At 33.7% G+C, this 24001-nt stretch overlaps 1 protein-coding gene across 8 annotated transcripts in view; it reads left to right on the top strand.

Annotated features, from left to right (window-relative positions):
- OGFOD3 (2-oxoglutarate and iron dependent oxygenase domain containing 3) overlaps positions 1-24001 on the top strand; it is a 238297-nt gene that overhangs the window by 8894 nt on the left and 205402 nt on the right. For all 8 annotated transcript variants that reach the window (XR_012481624.1, XR_012481625.1, XM_074265028.1 and 5 more), the window contains exons 2-4: positions 4964-5181; positions 17473-17548; positions 21532-21574. Coding sequence is in view for 6 of the 8 variants with exons in the window: in XM_074265028.1 (XP_074121129.1) it covers positions 4964-5181; positions 17473-17548; positions 21532-21574 (337 nt within the window). In the remaining 2 variants the exon portion in view is untranslated. The remainder of the gene's footprint in view (positions 1-4963; positions 5182-17472; positions 17549-21531; positions 21575-24001) is intronic.

The raw sequence follows: 24001 nt of genomic DNA, 5'->3' as shown, positions 1-24001 counted from the left end.
TTTTGGAGCCCCTGACAGACGTGGGGTGCCCCTCTTAGGGCAGCAAGACTGCCTTGAGTACTGCTACTCAGCAGAGGCTGAGTTTAATGCCCAAATGACCACAGACCCCTACTGTCCATCTCTGGCTGAGATGCTCCCCAACCGTAGAGGATCTAAACATGCCAGCACCATGCCTGGCACCCCAAAGACTCTCTGCCCACTGGAATGTTTCCAGTGTTCTCTCTTTATCCTCACCTATTTCCTTAACCTTACTTCCAATCCCCATAATAAACCTCATTTATCAATCTAGGTTTTTCAGGTCTGTAAATTCCTTTACAGAGAGCTGCTTGCGCATTTTCATTTGGGGACCCCAAATCTAAACCTCATCAGTACTACATGATATTTGTGATATATTATTATAATTAGTATTTTATTGAATTTTTTTGCATTCATATTCACTGTTTTCTTTCTTTGTATTTGCTCTTTGTGTTTAGGTATTAGCACCATACTGTGTCACAAAAGAAATTTGGCTCCTTTGTTTGTTTTCCCAAATAATTTACATAATATTGGAATTAATTGTTCTTTAAATGTTTGGTAGAATTAACCTGTGAATCCATAGGTTCTGGGGAATTTTTCTTATTGGTGATTTGTTATTTCTTTTTCTAAAATGGGATTATTTAAGTATTCCATTTCCTCTTTTGTTAATCTGGGCAATTTACATTTTTGTAAACATTCATACAATTCATTTTCATTGTTAGATTTATTAGCATGTAATGGGCAAAGTAGTTCCTAATAATTTGCTTTAAATTCCCTTTCATTCCTTTATATTTTTGATACTGGTAATTTGTTTTTTTTTTTTTTTTTTAATCAAATTAATCAATGATTTATCTATTTTATTGATTTTCCTCCCATAAAATCAATTTCTACCTTTTAGTTTAATGATTTTTTTACTTTCAGTATTATTAATCTTTGCTTTTAAAGATGGTATATTACTGAGACCTTAATTTTTTTTTTTTAAATTTCAGCTTTTTTAGTTGCATGTATAATTAATTGATCTGTTCTTTCTTTATTTTGTTGATATAAGCATTTAAAGACATGAGTTTTCCCTTAAGTACTGCTCTGGCTGCATCCCATAAATTTCGGTATACTGTCTCATTGTTGTCATTCTCTTTAATGAAATAATTCATTATTTCTATGATTTGTTTTTTGATTTACTCATTCTTTAGGATTAAAACCTGTAGATGTTCATCATTATTATATGTCAATTTCATGATGGTGTGGTCTGGATCCTCAATGCTGGTCTTGCATTTTCCCCAGTCACCATTGGGCTTTCTGAATGAAACATAATTGCAGTAGCTCAAAAAAAAAAAGAGCTTTTTTTTTGCTAATATAGGGATATCATTTTGGTCCTCTTTAATAATGAAGGACAACAGGGGCAGCTAGGTGGCGCAGTGGATAGAGTACCAGCCCTAAATTCAGGAGGACCCGAGTTCAAATCTGGTCTCAGACACTTAATACTTCCTAGCTGTGTGACCCTGAGCAAGTCACTTAGCCCCAGCCTGAGGGGGAAAAAAAAATTTAAAAAAAAAAAAAAAAAGGACAACAACCTGCCAATTTTGAGATTAGATTATTTAGTTTTCAATTTGTATTTCCATAACTTTTTATTCAATGTAATTATTATTTCATTTTGATCTAAAAAGGATGTACTTAATTTTTTTTGCTTTTCTGCTTTTGGTTGAAAGATCATTTTTTGTGTATGTGTCATGTACGGCTAAGAAAAAGGTATATTCTTTTCTTATTCAGTTTTCTTCAGAGCTCTATTATCATTTACTTTTCAAAATTCTTTTCTAAATACAACTCATTTCTTTAAGTTCTTTATTGTTTACTTTTTGGTTAGCTTTATATAGTTCTGAAAGGAGCAAGTTGAAGTCTTAATGTCTGTTTCCTCCAGTAACTCAAATGACTTTTTCTTTAAGAATTTGGATGTGATACCATTTAGTACATATATGTTTAATATTATTATTACTTCAATGTCTATGATACCTTATAGCAAAATGTAATTTCCCTGCTTCTCTCTTAATTAGATCTGTTTTTGCTTTTGCTTTTTCTGGGATCATGATTGCTATCCCTGTTTTATTTTTTTTCCCGGCCCCTTATATTTTGTTTCAGCCTTTTACCTTTATTCTGTCTGTGCATCTCTATGTTTATTCCCTTCCCTCTTGCTTTTTGTCTTCTGTTTATCCTACTCTCTCTCATGCTCCCCCTCTTCAAAATTTTTTTGCTTTAGACCATGGCTTCCCCATTTGCTTTCTCTTGTATTTGCTCCCTCTTTCTTTTTCCTCCACCCCTCCTATTTTCTTGTAGGGAAAGATAGATTTCTACACATGAGGGTGTATGTTATTCCTTCTTTGAGCCAATTCCGATAAGAGTAAAGTTTTATCATTGCCTGCCATATCTCCTCTCCCCAAATTATCTTCTACTGTAAAAGCTCTTTCACATCTTTTATTTGTAAGAGTTTTCCCTATTCTACTTTTCTCTTCTCTTCTTCTCCCAATCATTCCTTTTTTCAGCCCTCAATTTTATTTTTTTGATATCATCCTATCATAATCAATTCATACTTGTGCTCTCTATGTATTTAAGTTCTTCAGTTAATTTTTGTACCTCTTTTTTCCCTTTGGCCATTTCTGCTTATTCAAGAATTCTTCTCTTTAGTGGATTTTTGTGCCTCTTTTTAATTCTTTTTTTAGGGTCTTATTTTCTTCAGTATTTTTGTGTGTATGTGTGTTTTGTGTATGTCTCTAAGCTCTTGCATCATTTTTATTTCTTTTCCTCGTTTTTCCTTTGTTTCTCTCATTTGATTTTTAAAAATTCTTTCTTAGTCCTTCCAGGGCTTGAGACTTATTTTTCTTTGAGCTTTGCATGTAGCTGCTTTGGTTTTTGTAGTCTTTTTCTGAGTTTCTGTTTTGATCTTCCTGATAGCATAGTAACTTTCTATTGTCTGGTTTGTTTGTTTATTTATTTATTTATCTTTTTATGTTTGCTCGTGTGCCTTTAAGTTTATGTTAAAGTTGAACTCTGCTTTCTGAGTGGAGGGAGCATTGTCTCAAGTTTCAGCATTTTTGTGGTATTGTGCTCAGAAATAATTCTGGACATCTGTCAGTTGTCAGCTCTTCCAAGGAGATATGATCTAAGGAGACATGTGGTCACTGTTCTGGCCTGTTACTACAAGCACTCTTTTCTACCCTGGAATTGTTATCCTCGTTGACCTGGGACTTTGACTCACAACTGAGTATAGGCAATACAACAGAGTTATGTACCCAGTTCCATTAAAAAAAATTTCCTGTTATTTCCTTTTGAGAGCTCTAGAAGCTCTTGCTGCCAATTCAGTTGTCCCCAAGGCATGTTGCTATATTTGTACCAGCTATGACTTATTAGGAGCTGCTTGGTCCAGAGAATCGGGACCTTACTGCTAGCTTGGCCCTGGGTTCAAGACTTTGCTTTTGGCTTTAGCTGAGGTAGCCTGGGCTGGACTGTATTCTACTCTCTCCCTACTGAAACAGACATTTTCCATCAACCATTTAAGTTATTTTGGACAGGAAAATTGTTTTACTCTATCCTTTTGTTGGTTCTGCTGCCCCAGAATTCATTTTGAGGGGTTATTTTAATATTGTTTGAGTGGGATTTGGAAGAGCTCAGGAGATTTCCTGCCTTGAGTCACCATCTTGGTTCCACCTCCTTCATTTCTCTTTTAAGAGACAGCATATTGTCATCCCTAAATTTTACAGGGTCTCTCTCCTCAAATTTTATGTTTTATATTTTATGTAAAAGAAATGTATTCTATTTTATCTATTGATAGAGGAAATAAAACTGAACTCTTTTACTACATTTGCATACCTGTTTTTTTTTTCTCCTGCTATTGATTTTTTTCCTTTTGATTTGTCCATTTAAATCTAAGACCTTTGAATTTTCCCTTGAGGTCTTTGTTAATTTCAGTCTTTCTCCTCTTTATTTTCTCTTATTACTCTCCTTCTAATCTTTTTCTTCTGATGGTAGTTTCTTTAGGAGGATCTCAAAGTGTCTTAGCCTCTTTCCATGCTAAACATTTCACAGTTCACCAGCTTAAATCTATGCCATAAATGAATTGTGAGGAGACAAAAAGGCTCTAGCTGGATGCTGTACTATTTCCTCTAGGCTTAGTGGATTGCTACACAGCCTCACATGTTTGATGTCCCGTCTTGTTACCCCATTTCTTAGTTCTCAACCTAATGGTTCATAGTGCTGCTGTTGGACCCAGAAGTGATTTCTGTCATTTGGAATTTGAATATCAAGAGGATATTAGAGGGGTTGGGGTGTGGAGTTGAACCTTATTTTAAGCCTTTACCAATTAAATCACAGGTTGCTTTGTCCTCTTTTTTTTTTTAAATTTTTTTTCTTACTTATGTATTGTTACCTATTTCTCTGTCTATCCTTAGTGTGACTGCCTTGTCGATAGGAACTATGATTTAAGCTTCTTCTGAAAATCTGTTACATGCTTGATAATTATTTGTTGATTGACATAAAGCTTTGGTTAAGTTTCTGTCAGCTGTGAACTCTGGATGCATTTATTCAGGGAGTAATATGTGACAAGTAAAATACTATTTTAAGAGTTATATATGATTATTTCAAAGTTCGACTCTTCTTATGCAGCAAAATAACTATGTGTATATATATACATATATTGTATTTAACATATACTTTAACATATTTAACATGTATTGGTCTACCTGCCATCTGGGGGAGGGGGTAAGGGAAAGAGGGGAAAAATTGGAACAAAAGGTTTTGCAATTGTCAGTGATGAAAAATTACACATGCATATAGCTTGTAAATAAAAAGCTATAATAAAAAAATCCCTTAAAAAAGAGTTATATGTGAATTTAACATTGATGTTGAAATATTCAATCAAATGTTGGATAAAAATTGATATTAGTTTATTTTCTGTCCCTAGTATAAAGAAGAATCAAGTTCATCATGAATCCCAGAGAAAATGGTTGAAAATTTCATTTTTGGGATCATCTGGTCTACTTGCCAGTCTTTTATTGTGGAGCTTTTTGAATGGTGGTGATGGTGTTACTGAAGTTCTGGCTCATCATAATGAAATTCTACAGAACAAGTTTATTGAGGTGATTTGTTCTGAGGATTATGACAGTCACAAAAGATTTGAAGGTACTGGTTCTCTCATAGATGTTGCTTGTTTCTCTCGTAGATGGTTCTTTGATCTAAAAAATGGTTGTAAAATATTGGTTCAGCAAATTTCATTACAATGTTCCCAAGACCTTTTTAGCCTTGAAAAGAAGAGCAAGTTAGGATCTAACCCCTGACTTTGGTGTTTATATGTAACATTTAAAAATCATTTCTATTCGTCTTGGAAAATTTGCAGTTATAAACCTCACATCATTAATTTAACATTTTAGATAGACAAGAAGGAAGTATATTTGAATTAATGAAGAGGAAAAAGATGGAGTTCCACATAGAAAAATTAGTTCTCAAAACCTCAGGCAGTAGAAGTGTACATAACATATATTTATGAAAAATAAAGAGATGGATTCTATTAAAAATACTTATAAGTAATAATTAGAGCAAAAATTGTTTATATAAAATGGGGAAAAGTATACTGAAACCAAATAAAGCATTGATTGTATAGGGTAATTAACTGCAGAGATTCTGTAACAAAACATGTTATGTGAGAACATTATAGCTTTATTGTATACAGGTTTTGTTTTTATATAGTAATTGATAATGTAAGTTTGTGGGCAGTATTTATATTAAGACAATTATCAGGGTTCTCCTAATCTCTCATCATAGCATGGACTCTGTGTTTTCTTAGACAGTGTCAAATAAATACAAACTGTTAAGACTGTATTGAGATAGAAAAGTTTTAAAAATTGTTGTGCTCATAAGTTGTTTGTAAATACTAGTTAGGAATAAAACTTAAAGGTATCAGTCACTGCTTCTAGAAGATGAATTGTTTTGTTCATTTCAAGTCACAGAGACTTTCTACTGTTATACTCATTGTTATAGTAGTCTTATTACTGTTATGTCTGGTTTATGAACATAGTTCCAAATTGCTTTCTGGAATGGCTGTACTAATTCCCAGATCCACCAACAATGCCTTTATATGGTTCCTTTATTATTATTTTTTAATCATGGTTCTTTTATTTGTAATATTTGTCAATCTGATAAGTGTGATTTGGAACCTCCTAGTTATTTTAACATGTTTTTCTAATTATTAGTTATTTGGATTTTTATTATGTTGTCTGACTTAATCACAGGCAATTAATATCTCCTATTTATTCATATCTGTCTTTGTTTTGATAAATAATGTTTTGTTATATATATAATTCCCTTGGTAGTTAAATTGTGAAATGTTTTACTTATACTGTACTTACTTTGAATGGAATTTGTCTTTACATATCTTCTTTCTGGCTTTTGTTGGTAATGTAGAAAAAGACTGATAGTTTATATAGGTTTATTTCATATCTGACTACCCTGCTGAAATTGTTTCAATTAATTTTTGGTTAAATCTTTAAGATTCTTTAAAAGTAAAATATATTACTTAGAGGAAGCAATATATTTGTGTCCTCCTTGTGCTTATTCACTGAGTTCCTTTTTCTTGTTTTATTACTAGTTAACTTTTTCTAGTACTAGATAAAAAATTTGTAGTGATAATAGATATGTTTTCTTTACTTCTGATCTTACAAGAAAGGATCCAGACTTCTCTCTATGATTCTAGTGTTTACTATTTTATGCCATCCTAAGGAAAGATACATTTATTCCTATCCTTTTTAGATTTTAAAGAGGTACTGTATGGTTTAGTTTTTGATTTTCCTAATTTTGATCTTAAATCTGTGTTCCTAATATATATTCATTTTTGTTCTACTGTGTAACATTTTAATGTATTTCTTTGCTAACTTTGTATTATTATTTAAAATTAAAATTTATTTTTCAATTAGTAAAGATATGCTTTCTTTCCTTCCTTTCCTTATGATTGATGAAATTATGATGCCCCTCCCCGTCTTCTCAGTTGAGAAAGAATGAAAAAAACCAAATTGTTACATATATATGTAACTGATCAAAACAAATTCCTATATTGACTGCATTAAAAAAAAAGCCTCAATCTTTATTCTTGTGTACTTCACAACTCTCTATTAGAAGATGGATAGATAGCATGTTTCTCATTACTAGTTCTTTGGAATCATGATTGACCACAGAACTGATTAGAGTTCCTAAGTCTTTCAAAGTTGTGTGTTTTTAAAATATTATCATTTTGTAAATTATTCTCCTGGTTCTAGTCACTTTGTTCTGCATCAGTTCATATACATCTTTCCAGAATTTTCTGAAGCTTCATTATTTCATATAATTTTTTATATGTCTCTATCTCTGTCTCTATATCTTGTTCAGCCATTTCCCAACAGATGGACATTTTCTCAATTCCCAATTCTTTGCTAGCTCTAGTGGAACTGTTGTAAATATTTTTGTACATCCTTAAGTTAGAGTTTATTTTGAGTGTAAGTAATCACTTTTTTTTTAATCTTCCCAACCTCTTATTCCTGATATCCTTTTCTCCTTTCTTACCTGTTTTCCTGCTGAGTGACATATATTTTTGTACTCAACTCTTGAGAGATAGAGTGTGAGATTGTGTGTGTGTGTGTGTGTGTGTGTGTGTGTGAATTCTTCACTTTGTTGGCCAGTTGGGATCGAATATGGTTCATCTCCTTTGCTTCTCCCTTTCTTTTTTGTTGTATAGACTTTTGAGATAGTCTTCTTCCCTCTCCCCCCTTCTCCAATATATTTTTCTCCTTCTCCCTTTTTATTATTCTTTTAAGATCAGTAAGGTGCATTAAAACCATTTCCAGTATTTCTAATTAGAATCTCTTTATGATTTTCGAAGATGTTAAGACCCTGAGGAGATAAATGTATCATTTCTCTTTGTTAGAATGTAAGTAATTGAGGGCGGAGCCAAGATGGCGGAGAAGATACACGGGACTGTGTAAGCTCCTTTCTTCCCTCACAACCAACTAGATTTAATCAGCCTCAGAAATAGCGTTGGACTGATAGAATCCACAAGGACTGGAAGCACGACCTACCAGCTGAAGAGAATCTGGAGTTTCAGCAGGAAAAGTCAGCTCCCAGGGGAGGAAGAAGAGAGGCCAGCGCAGACGGTGGGGTAGTGGCACACTGCGCTGGTCACGCTGGGGAGGGCTCTGGGATCAGAGAATCCACTGAGATAAAAGAATCTGGCACAGGCTGTTCGCTCTTCTCTGCTTATAAAACAGCAGTTCAGAAGAGAAATATAAGCCACTTTAAAATTTAAAACCAGATTGGATCTTCCCTGGATCCCGGGGGTGACTCAGCAGATCTCGGCATCGGGGGTGTGGCCGACATAGGCAACCCAGGCTTTTACCTCAGGGTAGTTAAGAGATTGAAGAGTGGGCGGGGCGGTAACTCATAGTGCCTGGCTCGGCTGACTGGAGGCTGTGGAACGGAAGTCCCAGAGAAGCGGAACCTTTGAACTAGGGACCGCGGTTTCTGGCAGACACTTCCAGTTTGAGCGCAGGGGCTTTTCACGTACGTCACCTGCTGCAGACATCCACGCCCCACCGGGACGCATAAGCTAGACTTTGTGCTGCCTTTACTGTTCAGTCTCAACCTCAGGGAAGCCGCTAAAACACAGCGCCCTCAGGGCACAGCAGTGCTGGTCACCTCTGAGGCACTTCCAGGGAGGGGGTGGGGAACTCTCTCCCAGAGCTCTCTCTTAGCTCAGGCGCAGGGGCCGCTGCATCCATCCCGTCTGGGAGGAATCTGGTAAAGAAATAAATAAATAATTTCCTACCCCAGGGACAGACCCCAAAAGATTTTTTAAGTATGAGCAAGAAGCCCCAAAAAAACCATAGATTCCTTTTACACAGAGAAAGAGCGGGTATCCAACCCTGAGGAAGTTAACAGCAGAGAGTCAGCAGATAACAACCTAAAGGGGAACGATTCCTGCCCCCCATCACATAACTCTCTCCATGAAGAGACTATTAAAAAGTTAAGAGAGTTTGAAGAAAAATGGGGAAAGAAAAGAGAAGCTATGATAGAGAATAACAACGTTCTGAAATTGGAGTTGGAAAAAATAAAGAATTCACAGGAGATGCAGGGAAACAAAATTAGTGAATTAGAAAAGGTAAAAAAATCACAGGAAAGTAGGATTTCTGAATTGGAGAAGATAAAAAAGTCCCAAGAAAATAGGATTTCTGAATTGGAAAAAGAAAATAATTCTCAAAAAAAAAAAATTAGGGAAATGGAAAAAAAATTCAATAGAGCAAAATAACTCATTTAAAAATGAAATTGGGCATTTACAAAAAGAACTAAAAACTATGAATGAAGAAAATAACTCCTTAAAAGTCAGGATGGAACAAATAGCAATGAATGATTCATTGAGAACCCAAGAATCAGTCAAACAAAACAAAAAAAATGAGAAGCTGGAGAACAACGTCAAATACTTACTGGGAAAATCTATAGACCTGGAAAATAGATCTAGGAGAGATAATCTGCAGATCATTGGACTTCCAGAAAACTATGACCAAAAAAAGAGCCTCGATTCTATTTTACAGGAAATTATCAAAGAGAACTGTCCAGAGATAATAGAAACAGAGGGGAAAGTAGATGTTGAAAGAATTCATCGAACTCCTTCTGAAATAGACCCTAAAAAAAGAACACCACGGAATATTGTGGCTAAGCTGCAGAATTACCACACAAAGGAGAAAATCCTACAAGCAGCTAGAAAAAAACAATTTAAATATCAAGGGGGCACAATAAGAGTCACTCAAGATCTGGTTGCCTCCACATTAAAAGATCGAAGGGCCTGGAACCTGATATTCCAAAAGGCAAAAGATCAAGGATTGCAACCAAGAATAAACTACCCAGCTAAGTTTAGCATTTTCTTCCATGGAAGAAGATGGTAATTCAATGAAACAGAGGAATTTTATTTGTTTCTAAGAAAAAAACCAGACTTAAACAAAAAATTTGATCTACATCCACAAGACTGAAGAGAAACAGAAAAAGATACGCAGAACCCTTGAGAACTATATCTCTGTTGTGGATATATAGAAAGTACGCATGGATAATTTGATTTTACTGATATAAAAGAAAAAAAAAAGGAGGGGGTGTAGTAAAGGGAAGGGAGTAGTATCAGAAAAAGGGGAGGGAGTGATAAAAAGAGGGAAACTACATCCCAGGAAGAGGCATAGAAAATACACCATATCTGAGGGAATTTAGAGAGGGGGAGAATCATTGTGTGAATCTTACTCTCATCAGGAGAGGCTCAAAGAGTAAATAATTAACATATTTGTTTTTCAGAGAATTTTCTCTCACCTCATTAAAAGGGGGGAGAGGAAAAGGGAAAAGGAAAAGGAGAATAAGGGAAGGGACGTGGAGGGAGGGGAGAGGGATACTAGAAAAAAAAAGGGAGGGCTGTGCATCACAAGGGGGGTCTATAAATTGAATATTGGGGAAGGGGTTCAGGGGGGTCAAGGGAAAAAGCATAATCTGGGGATAATATGATGGCAGGAAATACAGAATTAGTAATTTTAACTGTAAATGTGAATGGGATGAACGCTCCCATCAAACGGAGACAGATAGCAGACTGGATCAAAAATCAGAACCCTACAATATGTTGTTTACAGGACACACACTTAAAGCAGGGAGATACATACAGAGTAAAGGTAAAAGGTTGGAGCAGAATCTATTATGCTTCAGGTAAAGCCAAAAAAGCAGGGGTAGCTATCCTTATCTCAGATCAAGCAAAAGCAGAAGTTGATCTAATTAAAAGAGATAAGGAAGGAAACTATATCCTGCTGAAAGGTAGCATAAATAATGAAGCCATATCGATACTAAACATATATGCACCAAGTGGTATAGTATCTAACTTTCTAAAGGAAAAATTAAGAGAGTTGCAAGAAGAAATAGACAGTAAAACTATAATAGTGGGAGATCTCAACCTTGCACTCTCAGATTTAGACAAATCAAATCACAAAACAAACAAGAAAGAAATTAAAAAAGTAAATAGAACATTAGAAAAACTAGGTATGATAGACCTTTGGAGAAAACTGAATGGCAATAGAAAGGAATATACTTTCTTCTCAGCAGTTCATGGATCCTATACAAAAATTGACCATATATTAGGACAAAAAGATCTCAAAATTAAATGTAGGAAGGCAGAAATAATAAATGCCTTCTTCTCAGACCACAATGCGATAAAAGTTACATTCAGTAAAAAGTTAGGGATAAATAGACCAAAAAGTAATTGGAAACTGAATAATCTCATCTTAAAGAATGACTGGGTGAAAGAGCAAATTATAGAAACAATAATTTCACCCAAGATAATGACAATGATGAGACATCATACCAAAATCTGTGGGATGCAGCTAAAGCAGTAATAAGGGGAAATTTTATATCTTTAGAGGCTTATTTGAAGAAAATAGAGAAAGAGAAGATTAACGAATTGGGCTTGCAACTTAAAAGGCTAGAAAAAGACCAAATTAAAAACCCCCAACCAAAAATTAAACTTGAAATACAAAAAAGGAGAAATCAATAATATTGAAAATAAAAAAAACTATCGAATTAATAAATAAAACCAAGAGTTGGTTTTATGAAAAAGCCAATAAAATAGATAAACCTTTGGTAAATCTGATCAGAAAAAAGAAAGAGGAAAATCAAATTGTTAGTCTTACAAATGAAAAGGGGGATCTTTCCACCAATGAAGAGGAAATTAGAGAAATAATAAGGAGTTACTTTGCCCAACTTTATGCCAATAAATTTGATAATTTAAGTGAAATGGATGACTTCCTCCAAAAATATAGGCTTCCTAGATTAACAGAGGAGGAAATAAATTGCTTAAATAGTCCCATTTCAGAAAAAGAAATAGAACAAGCTATTAATCAACTCCCCAGGAAAAAATCCCCTGGACCAGATGGATTTACATGTGAATTCTACCAAACATTTAAAGAACAAATAGCCCCAATGCTATATAAACTATTTGAAAAAATAGGGAATGAAGGAGTCCTACCAAACTCCTTTTATGACACAGACATGGTACTGAACCAGGTCGATCGAAAACTGAGAAAGAAAATTATAGACCAATTTCCTTAATGAATATTGATGCTAAAATCTTAAATAAGATATTAGCAAAAAGACTTCAGAAAATCATCCCCAGGATAATACACTATGGTCAAGTAGGATTCATACCAGGAATGCAGGGCTGGTTTAATATTAGGAAAACTATTAGTATAATTGACCACATTAATAATCAAATTAATAAAAACCATATGATCATCTCAATAGATGCAGAAAAAGCATTTGACAAAATCCAACATTCATTCCTACTAAAAACTCTTGAGAGTATAGGAATAAATGGATTATTCCTTAGAATAATCAGGAGCATATATTTAAGACCGTCAGTAGCATAATATGCAATAGAAATAAACTGCAACCTTTCCCAGTAAGATCAGGAGTGAAACAAGTCACTATAAATGAAACCATTACTATTCAATATAGTACTAGAAACGCTAGCCTCGGCAATAAGAGCCGAGAAAGAGATTCAAGGAATTAGAGTAGGAAATGAGGAAATCAAAATATCACTCTTTGCAGATGACATGATGGTATACTTAGAGAACCCCAAAGACTCTGCTAAAAAGCTATTAGAAATAATTCAGAATTTTAGCAAAGTGGCAAGATACAAAATAAATCCACTTAATCCTCAGCATTTTTATATATCACCAACAAAATGCAACAGCAAGAGATACAAAGAGAAATTCTATTCCAAACAAATGTTGAGAGTATAAAGTATTTGGGAATCCATCTACCAAAGAATAGTCAGGAATTATATGAGAAAAATTACAAAACACTTGCCACAAAAATAAAGTCAGATTTAAATAATTGGAAAGACATTCAGTGCTCTTGGATAGGCTGAGCGAATATAATAAAGATGACAGTACTCCCCAAACTAATCTATTTATTTAGTAGCTATACCAATCAGACTCCCAAGAAACTATTTTAATGACCTAGAAAAAATAACAACAAAATTCATATGGAAGAATAAAAGGTTGAGAATTGCAAGGGAACTAATGAAAAAAAAGTCAGAGGAAGGTGGTCTAAGTGTACCTGATCTAAAGCTATATTATATAGCAGCAGTCACCAAAACCATTTGGTACTGGCTAAGAAATAGAACGGTAGATCAGTGGAACAGATTAGATACAAAGGACAAAAAAGGGTACATCTATAGCAATCTAATCTTTGACAAACCCAAAGATACCAACATTAGGGACAAAAAGTCATTATTTGGAAGAAACTGTTGGGAAAACTGGAAATTAATATGGCAGAAATTAGATATGGACCCACACTTAACACCATATACCAAGATAAGATCAAAATGGGTCCATGATTTAGGCATAAAGAATGAGATAATAAATAGATTAGAGGAACAGAGAATAGTCTACCTATCAGACCTGTGGAGGAGGAAGGAATTTATGACCAGAGGAGAATTAGAGATCATTATTGATCACAAAATAGAAGAGTTTGATTACATCAAACTAAAAAGTTTCTGTACAAATAATACTAATGCAAACAAGATTAGAAGGGAAGTAACAAATTGGGAAAATATTTTTACAGTTAAAGGTTCTGACAAAGGTCTCATTTCCAAAATATATAGAGAACTGACCCTGATTTATAGGAAACCAAACCATTCTCCAATTGATAAATGGTCAAAGGATATGAACAGACAATTCTCAGATGATGAAATTGAAACTATTTCCACTCATATGAAAGAGTGTTCCAAATCACTACTGATCAGAGAAATGCAAATTAAGACAACTCTGAGATACCACTACACACCTGTCAGATTAGCTAAGATGACAGGAACAAATAATGATGAATGTTGGAGGGGATGTGGGAAAACTGGGACACTGATTGTTGGTGGAGTTGTGAAAGAGAAAAAGAAAAGAATCCAGCCATTCTGGAGAGCAATTTGGAACTATGCCCAAAAAGTTGTCAAACTGTGCATACCCTTTGACCCAGCATTGCTGTTATTGGGATTATATCCCAAAGAAATACTAAAGAGTGTAAAGGGACCTGTATGTGCCAAAATGTTTGTGGCAGCTCTTTTTGTTGTAGCTAGAAACTGGAAGTTGAATGGATGTCCATCAATTGGAGAATGGTTGGGTAAATTGTGGTATATGAAGGTTATGGAATATTATTGCTCTGTAAGAAATGACCAGCAGGAGGAATACAGAGAGGCTTGGAGAGACTTAAATCAACTGTTGCTGAGTGAAATGAGCAGAACCAGAAGATCACTATACACTTCAACCACAATACTGTATGAGGATGTATTCTGATGGAAGTGGAAATCTTCAACATAAAGAAGATCCAACTCACTTCCAGTTGATCAATGATGGACAGAAATAACTATACCCAGAGAAGGAACACTGGGAAGCGAATGTAAATTGTTAGCACTACTGTCTATCTACCCAGGTTACTTATACCTTCGGAAGCTAATAATTAATGTGCAACAAGAAAATGGTATTTACACACATATATTGTATCTAGGTTATATTGTAACACATGTTAAATGTATGGGATTACCTGCCATCGGGGGGAGGGAGTGGAGGGAGGGAGGGGATAATTTGGAAAAATGAATAAAATAAAATAAAAAAAAGAATGTAAGTAATTTATTTTTGTTTAGTTTATGATTGTTCACTCAGATTGCCTTTTTATATTTCTCTTGACTCTCACATTTACTCTGCACAGTTTTTATGTAGTTCTAGTCTTGTGATCTTGGAAGTGCTCTGTTTCATTAAATATTTTTTTTTTCCATTTAGAATTATACTCATTTTTGCTTAGTAAGTTATTTTTCATTATAAGCCTATATACTTTGCATCTTGGAATATTGTATTCCAAACTTTCTGTTTTCTGTGTGATTTTCACTATGACTTCTTGATACTTGAAATTATTCTTTTTGGCTACTTGCAGTATTTTTTTTTCTTTAATCTAGAAACTTTAGGTTTTGGCTATAATATTTCTAGGAATTTTCATTTTGGGGTGTCTTTTAGGATTTGATTGTTGGGGTCTTTCAATTTGTATTTTGTTCTCCGGTTCTAAAAAGTATGGGCAATTTTCTTTTGTGATTTCTTGAAATATGGTGTTTTTGTTGTTCATGGCTTTTAGGTAGTCCAATGACTGTTAAATTATCTTGTGTAGATCATTTTTACTTGTCAGTTATTTTTCTTATGATATACTTAACATATTCTATATTTTCAGATTTTTTTAAAAATAATTTTTCCTGTCTCATGAAGTTATTAAGTTTCTGTTTGAATCATTCTGATTTTCAGAGACTTTGTTGTTTTGGGAAACTTTTGTACCTCTTATGTCAAGCTGTCAGTTCCCTTTCCAACTTTTCTTCTATTCCTCTCATTTCATTTCTTTATTTAGTAAACTTACTCATTTAAAAAAAAAAAAAAACAAAGAACCTTTTTCTGACTTAAAAAACTCCCCAAATCTTGCTTCAGTATGCCTGAGTATCACCCAAGTCAGATTAAAATTCATTTGGGAAACATTTTACAAACTATATAAAAATACAATAAAACATAAATAATAATACATCTTAAAAGTAAGGCAAAATGCAGCTTGAAAAGGATCTGTGACTATGGATTGTTGACCTTTATTTCTATTTCAGTTAACACTATTGTTCTAAATAGTTTTCTTCTCTTTCAGCATAATGTAATTATCTCTGGTTACAGTTTGAATTTTTATGATTTTTTTGATAGCTTGATTACAAATCTTGATTTTTTGATTTGTCTATTGCATAATAAATTTTTTTTTAGCCTTTTCATTTTTAGTGTATTTACTTTTATGTTTTTTGTAAGGAAGAGATTATTTTGAGTAGAGGTTTTGCTTTTTCTATTCAATATCTCACTCTCATTTTATTTGATTGTTTAATCCATGCATATTTAATGTCACATAGTTCAGGATTCTCTCAAATCTGCTCCAATAAAGATCTAGAAAGGGCACCAGACAATGTCATGCATGATTGAGAAATATAAGCAAAAATCATAGTGAATCTTTTTTTTCCAGCCTCGGTTGGCATATAGTGATGAAAAGAGATTTGTGGGCATCTATCATAGGAGCTAGCCAAGAAAGGGATATATATTTATTTATATAAACTGGGACATATGGTGTACATATTTGCCATCCACCTGGCTGTTTGACTATTATAACTAAGGATTAGGCTGCTTTGGACACACTGAGAATTTGCAGTATCCTATCCTTGCCTCTCCTTAGATCTTTGAAAAGTCTAACATTCAATATCCAGATAAAAAGTTATATGTAGGCACTATGCTAAGTACTAGGAATATAAATAAGAAAAAAAAAATCCCTAAAAGGAAGCTCAAATATATCTATTCTTTTTCCCTGATGGAGTGTTTTCCTTTGTGGCTTTATGTTTTTGTAAGTTGTTTCTCCCCCTTCTTTTTAGGGTGCTTTATTTAACTAGAACTTTGATTTAATTCCTTTAAGGTGCATATTACCTATTTATTTTATCTTTTTTGTTATCTTATAAATTGGTTTGTAATACTTTAATTTAGTCTTGTGATTCTCCTCTATTATAGCAGAATTTTTTTTTATTATGTCAAGGGTTTTTCTTTGACTTATTCATTATCTATAGAATAAGCATTTTGTTGAAATTAAATTTTGTTTTTGTTGGCATCATGGAAAATAGAGAGATGTGATCCCATTTCTATTAGAACAGAGAAGATGGTAGGCAGGCATATTGGTCTTGTGTATAATATCATTGCCCCACCTTGGTGGAATGGAGATTAAATTTTGATAATTATTGTTAGGGACTGAAATTTTTATCTATTGCTAAAACAGGTACTGCTGTTCCTGAGGCATCTTCCTCTGGGAACTTGAAAGACTCATTTCTGTTGGTTTTCTCTTCTTCTTCTCTTGATAATACTTTATACCTGGGGCAAAGCAGTGGTAATCATTACCCACTGATTTCTATTGTCATTGAATATAGTCTGAGAAAATTTATTTAAATGGCAACAAGAGAGATTTATTAGATGTCAGGAAAGATTTTCTAACATTGAATGGATTGAATGGAGAAGTTTTTAAGGACTGTAGTGTTTCTTATATTTGAGTATTCTAAAGGGTATAAGTCATCTTCCTGATATTTCATAGAAATAGAGGAAAGAGTAAATGACTTTAAATTATAAGCTCCTTTATAAAAAGAATTTATTTCTTCTCCATACTATAAAATTCCATAGGTCCTAGAAAAATGCCATTTACATAGTATATATCTAATAAATATTGATACTATTCTGACAATATATCTTGAAATTGTTGGTTTATTCAATCAGAAAATTATGCAATGCTTTGAAAATGTGTTTTTATTTCCTATATCTTTATTTTCGTTTTCTTCTCCAGGGTGTACACCTAGAAAATGTGGCAGAGGCATAACAGACATAGTAATCACCAAAGAGGAAGCCCAACAGCTTCGTCGGTAATTAAATAGTTTGTACATTTGAATGTGTACTTTCTGGTCCTGGGACATAAAAACCAAGGGTTCAGTTTGAATGATTTGTCATATTTTATAGATAAAACTATTCCTGAAAAACACTGATACTAACTCTATAATCCCATCCTCACTTCCCATCAGTTTCTAGAATTTTTTTTTTAAGTTTTCATAAACTTGGTTTTGTATTTTCTCTCAATCAAGGCAAACTTCACATTTCAGAAGATGAAAGTACATATCCTAGTTTAATATTGTTCTTTTAAAAGTACTTTATTTAGGCATAGCAGCTTTAAACTGCCATTCCCCCTTCCATGAGGGGATGTTAAAAATATTTTAATGTGTGCAATTTTAATTTTTTTTAATTGACAAAATTTTTTCCATTCCTTCCTCTCCTCCAAGAGAAGAGAAAGGAAGAAAGACAGAAAGGGAGGGAGGAAGAAAAAAAAGAAGGAAGGAAGACAAAATCTTTGTAAAAGATATGCAGTGAAGCAAAACAATATGCAGTGAAAAAACCCATATTACATGTCAAATCCTGCACCAAGTCCATCACTTCTTTGTCAGAGGGTAGATAGCTGAGTACTTGTTGGCAGTCTATGACAAAAATTCCAGACTGTTTGCTACTATGTTTCTATTGTTGGAGACTCAAAGATGATATTACTTTCTGAGGGTTATAGACATTCTATAGGAGATAACTTAATTTCTTCTTTCTTACACTGGATATAGAATCCAGGTCATCAGCCAAGCTCTTTGTTCTTTAGTTTCAAGGTGGCAATTGATAGCAGAGTATGCGTAATAGATCTGGAAAAATTGAACCTGATATCTCCTTGTTGATTTTTTAAAAGTATAACATTAAAATCACATTGATTTCCATGAAATATTTTGTTAGTACAAGTAGTCCCTGAATCACATGTGTCCTTTATTTAAGGGCAACTATCTTCTCTAAAAGTACTGATTAGAATTTCTTCTTTAGTTAACTGTACTTGGCATGGCATCTCCCAGTCTTTGTAGGCCCCATTGCTCTATTTATCACTTCCTTAGAATTGGTTTAAAACAGCATTTTAAGTGCCAATATTGGTGGTGAGGAGATGAGGAGGGAGGGTTGAGTAAACCCCTAAGTTTCTCCTTTCTAATTTACCTCCTTCTCTTCCCTCAACTTCATTTGCCTTAATACTTCTGTTGTAGATTGTATCACTAATCCACATACCAGTCCCTCATTCTCTAAGCAAGGGCTTTTTATCTACAAGGCCATGGGGCTAAACCTAGGCAACTAAGCAATATCCTCTGGTGGTGTAGGACATTACTGCTTGCCTCCCACCTTCTTAATATTATGTCTCTCTATCTTCTATCTCAACCATGAAGGAGGAAAGCATGGATACCTCTAAACTGCATGTCCTAGGCAGAACACATATTGAGGATCAACCACTGACTAGTATCCACCAGCTCTCTAATGTTCTTTAATAGACCTAGACTTGGCCCAGCTCTTTTTGTAATATCCTTTTGAGACTGTGAACTACTGTTGCTCTAATGGCTTCTTCTATTTCTCTCCCTTTCCCTGTAAATGTCACCAGTACATTAAGAGAAAACTCTTGTACTCTTGTAATATGTTTTTTTGCCCTCATCTTCCTCAGCTTTAAAACTATCCATTTCCCAGTATAACCCTACTAATTTTTCTTGAGTAATTAGGATATATAATTTTTTTTGCCTTGAACTTTATTTTTTTCACTTTATTTTATTTATGTAATATTTTTTTCAGTTGCATTCAAAACAAAATAATTTACATTTGTTTTTAAAATTTTTGAGTTCTAGGATCTTTCCTTTATCCTTATCCACAATTAAGAAACCATTTGTGAGATTATGCAAAACATTTCCATAAAAGTCATGTTGTAAAAGAAAACATAAATCTCCCATCCTAATGAAAATAAAAACCTTCAAGAAAAATTAAGTTAAAGAGAAAGAGAGAGAAAGAAAGAATGCTCTATTTTGTATTCAGACACAATCAGTTCCCTCTCTGGGTATGGATAGCATTTTTCATCATAAGTCCTTCAGAGTAGTCATAGATGATTATCCTACTGAGAATTGCTAAGTCATTTACAGCTGGTCATCCCATAACATTGCTATTACTTTGTGTACAGTACATTTCGCTTTGCTTGAATTCATAGAGGACTTTGAGCAGGGATTTTTTCCCCTGAGCATCCTGCTCATTATTTCCCATAGAACAATAATATTCCATCATAAATATACACCACAGCCTATTGAGCTATTCCTCATTTGATGGACATCCCCTCAATTTCTAATTATTTTGCCCTGAGAAGAGAGTTGCTATGAATATTTTTGTATATATATGTTATTTTTCTTTTCTTTTTTTTTTGGAGTCTCTTTTGATATTCATGCCTAGTAGTGGTATTGTTGGGTCAAAGGATATGCACGAATATGAATGCCCTTTGGGCACAGATCATATAGGATCTATTTTATAGTATTTTAATTTATATCTTGTGTTAATATGTGGGCTAAATAGCTTTGTGGGGGATATTCTGAGAACTTAACTTTTATGTTTGATATTTCATAATTTGGTTCCAGTCTAAACCTTCCAGATACATCACATGTTACCCTCTTCCTATAATCTACAATGCAGACTGATTAGCCACCTTGCTGTTGTTCACATATTATATCTTTTGCCGTCTGTGTCTTATATACCCTACCTTCACACGGATACGTCTTTGAATCCATGGATTCCTGCAGAGGTCCATTCAACCCCTCTTTCCTGATTTTTCACTTCCTCTCCTGATGTGAAAATAACCCTGTATTTACTTTGTATATATTTTATTGTTAATTATGCATTTTGTCTTTCCTGATAGAATATAAGCTCTTTTAGCATGAAGACTATTTCATTTTTGTCCATATATTTTTAGTGCTTAGATCTTATGTAGTTGGTCAGATCCAATGTGAGGCTGATACCACAAGTTCAAGATTGTTTTGAAAGATGTACTCTGTAATATTTAGAAATTAATAAAATGAGGTTTTCTTAGTCAAAGAATATAGAGAATACTCAATGAAGGTACAGGTTTAATTCAGTATGTTTCTTGATGTTGAACATTCTGTGGGTCTGTGACTAGAAGCCTCAGGAAAAATCCCTTTTCTCTTTATGAACTGAGTTTTTTATCTAGGCAACCAAGAACTTATGTCAGTGACCTGAGCCTTAATGTCATGAGTCATCCAAGTCTTGAGGAAAATTTCAATACCTTTTGAGGAAAAACTAGCCTAATCTGCTTATGGTAGAGTCTTAGGAAAACCCTACCTTGTATAAATATTACTAAATTTCTGATAGATATTTCTCCTATTAGAAATATTGTAGACTCTTAATAAATGTATATTGATAGATATTTACAAAATAATAATTAAAGTTAGTCCTTAGACAACAAAACAACCTTTTGTCTCTAGGCTTGTACTGGACTCTTCCATCCCCAAATTTGGTAAATCTAGCACCTCCTTGTTTTATTTTGAAATAAACTGTAATTGAATTAGGGTTCACATCCATACCACACTGAGGCACCAGATTTGGAGTTAAGTTGAAAAAGATAATAATACTAGTGTTTTTATTTATATGACATTTGCCACTTTTCAAACTGCTTTCATATTTATTATTTCATTTAGTTCTTATTAATAATAATCATATGAAGTAGTCAGTATTCTGTAGGTGACTCTTTCAGAGCATTGTTTTTTTTAAAGTAACACAACTAGGAAATAGAATAATTGGGACTTGAACCCAAGTCTTCTCCTAGTTCCTTTCTCCTAATTTAATATATTCCTTCTCTAATCAAAAGTTTATACTAATTTAGCATATGTCATTATAAAATAAACAAAATCAGTACCTTCAAGTTGTTCACTTTGATATTTTGTTTTGGGGTATATGTTGTAAATAATAGTGTGAAAAATTTTTAAATATTCTCTTATTTGAAAATTTTTCTCTACAGTATAGCTGAAAAGGGATTGTCCCTAGGAGGATCTGAAGGAGGGGTGAGTTGTGTACTATTACTATTTTGTTTTGCTTTTTTGAAATTTTGAAAAGAATTTTAAAATATTTTTTGGGAGGAAATGAAAAGTTTCAGGAAGGAGAGAATACATATATATATATATATATATATATATATATTTTTTTTTTTTTTTTTTTTTTTTTTTTTTTTTCTTGGTTGTCTCCATGTGGGGTTTGGAATGTAGAAATACTTATTTGTTAACTAGTCACTATTATTGGCCTAGTTACTGTAAACTTATATGTGTATTGACTACCTTTCATTTCTTCTTTTACATGAGATCTGCATAGAAATATGTTTTGTTTTTTCACTTAGTCCATGCCACTTATTTTCTATATATATCTTAAGTAGATAATAGAATAGTAGTTGAAAGAATGAAAGAACCACAAGTAAAAAAGATTTTGCATTCTAGTACAGAATGGGACAGCTAGGTGGTACACTGGATAGAGTTCTGGGCCTGGAGTCAGGAAAGTTCATCTCTTTACGTTTAAATGTAGTCTCATTCACTAGTTAAATGAACTAGAGAAGGAAATGGCAACCATTCCAGTATCTTTGCCAAGAAAATCCCAAAGAAGGTCATAAAAAGTTGGACGTGACTGAAAAATAGTTAAAAATAATACAGAAGTACAAGTTGATAAAATAGGCTATAATTTATAAAGTTTCTTATCAACTTTGACAGTAGTAAAGATCTAAGTAATTTTTCTTAAGCCAAAACACAGCAGTTTAGAGATTAGACACCTGTTTTTAGTTGATATTTTGGATCATTCTGAGAGGTATTAGTAATAGATAGCTGGGATAATTTGAACAATTGATATAAAGATTAATGTAGGGGGACAGCTAGGTGGTACAGTGGATAGAGCACCAGCCCTGAAATCAGGAGGACTTGAGTTCAAGCCTGGCCTCAGATACTTCACACTTCCTAGCTATGTGACCCTAGGCAAGTGGCTTAATCCCAGTTGTCTCAGGAAAAAGGAAAAAAAAAAAAAAAAAAAAAGATTAATGGAGCAAAGTTTTCCAGAACCCTCTGAATCAGATCTTTTTTTCTATTGTCTTCTTTTGTCCCTATTTTGAGTATTGTAGTAGAAAGAGCACTATATTTAGAGTCAGAGAATATGAGTTCATGATTCAACATTCTGAAGAACAATTTGGAACTATGACCAAAGGGCATCAGACAGCAGTGTTTCTACTGGGCCTGTATCCTAAAGAGATCATAAATGTGCAAAAATGTTTGTGGCAACCCTTTTTGTAGTGGCAAGAGTTGGATGCCCATCAGTTGGAGAATGGCTGGATAAGTTATGGTATATGAATGTTATGGAATTTTATTGTTCTATAAGAAATGAACAGCAGGATGATTTTAGAAAGAACTGGGGAGACTTACCATGAACTGATGCTAAGTGAAATGAGCAGAACCAGGAGATCATTATACACGGCAACAACAGTATTATGCAAAGATCAGTTCTGATGAACATGGTTCTTTTCAACAATGAGATGATTCAGTTCTATTCCAATGATCTTGTGATGAAGGGAACCATCTACACCCAGAGAGAGGATTGTGGGAACTGAGAATGGATCACAACATAACATTTTCACTCTTTTTCTTGGTGTTGAGTTTTGTTTTCTTTCTCATTTTTTTCTTTTTTGATCTGATTTTTCTTGTGCAGCACGATAATTGTAGAAATATGTATAGAAGAATTTCACATGTTTAACATATATTGGATTATTTGCCATCTGGGGAGGGGGTTGGAACACAACATTTTGCAAAGGTCATTGTTGAAAAATTATCCATGCATATGTTTTGGTGAAAAAAAAAAAACACTTTAATAAAAACAAAAAAGAATGCGAGTTCACTTCCCAACAGTTTGTTGTCAGTATTATTCCTTTTTTTTTTTTTTTTTTTTTCTTTTTCTGAGGCTGGGATTAAGTGACTTGCCCAGGGTCACACAGCTAGGAAGTGTTAAGTGTCTGAGACCAGATTTGAACTCGGGTCCTCCTGAATTCAGGGCTGGTGCTCTATCCACTGCACCACCTAGCTGCCCTCCCCAACAGTTTGCTTAACTTATCTGGTCCTCAGTTCCTTCATCTTTAAAATAAGGAGTTTGAACTGGGAAATGAGTGAACCACAACATAGCATTTCCACTCTTTCTGTTATTGTTTGCTTGCATTTTTGTTTTTCTTCTCAGGTTATTTTTACCTTCTTGCTAAATGCTATTTTTCTTGTGCAGCAAGATAACTATATAAATATGTATACATATATTGTCTTTAACATATTTAACATGTATGGGACTACCTGCTATCTAGGGGAGGGGGTGGAGGGAAGGAGGGGAAAAGTTGGAATAGAAGTTTTTGCAAGGGTCAATGTTGAAAAATTATCCATACATATGTTTTGTTAATAAAAAAGCTATAATAAAATGAA

The sequence above is a fragment of the Sminthopsis crassicaudata genome, chromosome 4 (genome assembly GCF_048593235.1).
Source record: "Sminthopsis crassicaudata isolate SCR6 chromosome 4, ASM4859323v1, whole genome shotgun sequence".
Classification (NCBI taxonomy): domain Eukaryota; kingdom Metazoa; phylum Chordata; class Mammalia; order Dasyuromorphia; family Dasyuridae; genus Sminthopsis; species Sminthopsis crassicaudata.
The sequence above is the reverse complement of the archived record's forward strand: the minus strand, read 5'-3'. Positions and strand labels throughout refer to the sequence as shown.